At 34.5% G+C, this 4,173-nt stretch overlaps 1 protein-coding gene across 1 annotated transcript in view; it reads right to left on the reverse strand.

Annotated features, from left to right (window-relative positions):
- The window catches only part of LOC107708536 (Niemann-Pick C1 protein-like), a 34,796-nt gene extending 33,043 nt beyond the window's left edge, over window positions 1-1,753 (reverse strand). Inside the window, exon 1 of the mRNA XM_016512802.1 lies at window positions 1,608-1,753. Within this exon, the coding sequence (XP_016368288.1) occupies window positions 1,608-1,715 (108 nt within the window). The 5' untranslated portion in view covers window positions 1,716-1,753. The remainder of the gene's footprint in view (window positions 1-1,607) is intronic.
- Window positions 1,754-4,173: the final 2,420 nt, after the last annotated feature.

Genomic DNA, 4,173 nt, shown 5'->3' on the forward strand with positions numbered 1-4,173 from the left:
TGACGCTCGTGATTATGGTAAGGGGCGTTACATTTACGACGTGTGCTTGTGGTGTTCGGCCAATCACAGTGCACTGGGTCAGCTGGCCAATCAGAGCGGACTGCGCTTGTCTGAAGGAGGGACTTTGTAGAAAACGAAGCGTTTGAGAGAGGCGGGGCATATAGGACCTACAATAATGTACAGTATTTGAAAAATAATGTGTTTTTTGAACATTAAAGCATGTCAACATATTCTGTTACACCAAATACACAAAATAATGATCTTTAAAAAAGCATCATATGACCCCTTTAAAATTGCTCCTTGATACCCTAACCTAATTGATTTTTTGCAGTGTTGTTGTAACCTGTCTTGTCTCAATGTCCAGGAATCAGTGTACAGTCCAAACAAATCTTCTGTCTAAACTTTGAGGGTAGTTTCAGTTTTCCTGACCCACTGCTTATTTTTAGCGCAGGTCTTTCAGTACTTATTTTGACAGACCAAGGGTATTTTTAGATAAGAAGCGAAAGCAGTTTCACAAACTGTAAAGCTTTTAAAATTGAGAATCTATTAGAAAGCTGATGCTATTCTTTGCTATTTATGCAGTCAGAAATAGGAAGGCCAAACAAATGAGGTCAGCTAGAGTCACTTGGTTACCAAACACTATGATGTTTGTCTTCTTAGGTTACTAACATAGAGGTGAGCAATCATATTCTGACTCACGGTCATTCACATGAGCCAAAAATATGTTAAAAGACCACTACATGAGAAAAATTTTTGATTTATTTGGATTAAAGGTTTGAGATTAGACGTGAAACGTTAAGAATTGGGTCAAACAGAGAATGTGACATTTTAAACAACATGAGATTAGACTTGGATATCATTCGCAAAGAAACAGTCCAAAAAAATAAAAAGAATCCTGTTTTATTGACGGAAAAGTTAAATGAAAGCAAAAGCACATGAACTTGAACGGATAATCCCCTGTCTGCATCTATTTTCAGTCAACATGGAAGCGTTGTTGCATCTCAAAAACTAGTGAGCTGAATGTTTGTGAGTGACAGCATTTTTGGCCATCACAAACCTCAAATTAAATTCGAAAATTTGAAACGGGCCCAAAACAAAGCTGCCTAGACAAGTGGTTCAATAGGTTTTTAGGAGTCATCCAGTGTGTCTTAATGCAAAGTCACATTTGACTCATCCTAACGCGAAGCCGCTTAACAGAAAGCGCTCTTTCCATCCTTTAAAAACACCATAACAGCAGTTCTAGTCTGCTAAAAGCTGATCTTGCATGTTAGATCATGTGCTGCCATGTAAATCTGCAAAGACTGACAGTTGATTCACATGATGTAGCAAATCATATTTCCTCTGTCTGTCCAAAACCTTCGACTGGAGTTTAACAAGAAGAAAAGAGCTCGTTTTACTCTTATAACGACAAAGATACATGACATGCTTTTAAAGCCAAGCCTTTGACTTCAAAAAATACACATCATCATCGCTTTTGGGATTTGAAGAGACATGATCTGACAACTCTTGAAAACTGTCAGGCTGGCTCAAGTTTGTGCTAGGCTACAAAGAGATACGTTACACTAACGTTAGTTACAGTCACAACAACAAATAATCGCCACACTTACCCACTGTGATAATAAAATGATGGTCCATAAAAGACAGAAAAGCTGTTTTCTCCCCGGCAGAAGCATCGCTCCTCTGACTCCTGAGCTCTTCTCTAGAGTAACTCTCATCTGTTGGGTTAAGCTCTCTTATTTCCTGTTTTTAAACACAGTCCAGCCTTCCTCTGACTGGATATTCGTGGGATTCAGAGTTGCTGCCACCTACCGGTCTAGAGTGTGTAATGCAGAGCCACTGAGCGATTCAAAGGCTGTTGTTTAATGTAGCGATGACATCTAGAGGAGGAATCTGAGAACTGCACCTAATATGGCGACAGCGTGGCTCATGAATATTAATTAGTAACGCGACGTTTGCCAAGCAGGCCTAGTTGATTTGTTGAAGGCCAATGTTACGACTGGACGCGTGATTGACAATATTAATATTCATGAGCCAAGCCTGTTCTGTAGAATAGGCTGTCATGTTTCGAAACTATAAAAGTATTAGGCCAAGTATTTTCAAAGAAGATATTCAAATCTACATTAAATCTTTATGTACCTCGAGTAAAAAAAAAAAAAAAGGCAAATAAAACTTTGAATGTATGGTCACTTTTTGGTCTTTTTGTATAATTTTTATTTAATAATTAATGCATGTTTTGTAGGAAATATTATGTTTATTGTTGTGTGATCTGCTTATTGTCCTTGGCGTTTTTCACATTTGTATTTCCTAAGCAAGTGTTTAATTTAAAAACAACAACAACAAAATCAGGCCAAGTATTGTCCACGCATAAAATTACAACTTTAATAATTTAAATAAACTATTAGCTGATTTTATATTATATTTAGTTTATTTTAGCAATCATGATGAATTATGTTTTTTTGAGGTTACTATTTCATTTTCCCCTTTTGTAACAAGTTCATTATATGACAGTTTAAACCGATTTTTATGGTTTTTAATAATATTCTCAAAACATTAGCACAAAAACATTGTTTATGCATCATTCATGGAACTATTTGTCTTAAACGTTTTAGTTGGATGTTTGTCTAACATTTTTAAATGTTACTATTTGTTTTAGAACATTCAGAGAACATTCAAAAGTAACAATCCAATAATGTTTGCAAAATTATATACTGAATGTTCCCTTAAAGTTTGTATAACCAAGAAAAAACAAACAAATAAATATATAACAAATAAAAAAAACACACACACACATTTTGAACGTTCAGAGAAAAAAATAACAAATAACATCTTCAGAACTTGGAACATTAGCAAAACATTCTTAAAGCATATTTTTGTTAGCTTGATATAAGCCACCAAAACACTGGTTCTTTAACCTTGTATCTTTTTCACATGTTTGTGATCATGAAAGTGGGTGATATGCATAACTGTTGAGTTCAATCATGACTATTGATTAGACGTAATGATTAAAACAGCTTTGATGAAATTAGCCCTGATTAGATTGCAACTGATGGTATCACACGCAATTAACAAGTACAGACCGACTCTTATAAAAACAAGTCTTTATTGATTTGACTTCTTATATAACAAAAGACAAGAAAGAACATTGTCACCATGTTTTGAGAGCAAATACAAATGATCAAAGCAAGAGCGAATTTAAGATATCCAACCACATTACTTTGTTTTGTGCAACATAGCCGTCATAGAGCTCAAGATATGTTCTGTCTGTGAGATATGTGTCAGATTCATCGAGTTACTATTACAAAAGTCAAGTAAGGTACAGGAGGGTGAAAACACATGGACGAACAAACAGAAATGGAATATATGAGTGACCCCATATGTGGTTTTTATGACAATGGATATGTTAGATACAATAATGCGAATGTCAGCCATATATTACAGACAGTTCTGTACAAGTACCAGTCATATGTTGGCCTTCGGACGAAGCTGAATCTATCCATACATGGATCATTGTCACAGCCCTGTCCACACAGCCAACATTTCCAGCAAAAACATAGCAGTTAAATCTGAAATTTAACTCAAATTTGACTTTCATTCACAGCAGAGAGGAATTAAACAACCTCTTGAGTTCAGCTTACATAGTGTTTCCGAAAAGTATTTGGACACATGAGCCACTATTAAAGATGTACAAATGGCTTTGTATTAGCCTATACAACACAATATTAATACAAAGGGCATTTAATGCACATAAATATATCACAAACACATGTTTATTAGGTTTTTGAAGTATGAAGTAGTAGATAAACCACCTTTCAAATGTTTGGGATCTGTAATATTTTTGAAATAAGTCTCTTATGCTCACCAAGGCTGCACTTATTTGATCAAAAATATAGTAAAAACAGTAATATTGTAAAATATTGTTAAAATTTTTATGTATTTTAAAATGTAATTTATTCCTGTGATGACAAAGTTTTTAGCAGCCATTACTCCAGTCTTCAGTGTCACATGATCCTTCAGAAATCGTTCTAATATGCTAACTTGGTGACTAAGAAACATATCTTATTATTATGATTTTAAGTAATAGTTTTTGTTGCTTAATATTTTTGTGGGAACTTTTTTAGGATTCTTTAATGAAAGTTCAATTTTTTGTAACAATGTTAAAGGCTTAACTGTCAC

The sequence above is a fragment of the Sinocyclocheilus rhinocerous genome, unplaced genomic scaffold (assembly GCF_001515625.1).
Source record: "Sinocyclocheilus rhinocerous isolate Xijiao unplaced genomic scaffold, SAMN03320098_v1.1 scaffold1724, whole genome shotgun sequence".
NCBI lineage: Eukaryota > Metazoa > Chordata > Actinopteri > Cypriniformes > Cyprinidae > Sinocyclocheilus > Sinocyclocheilus rhinocerous.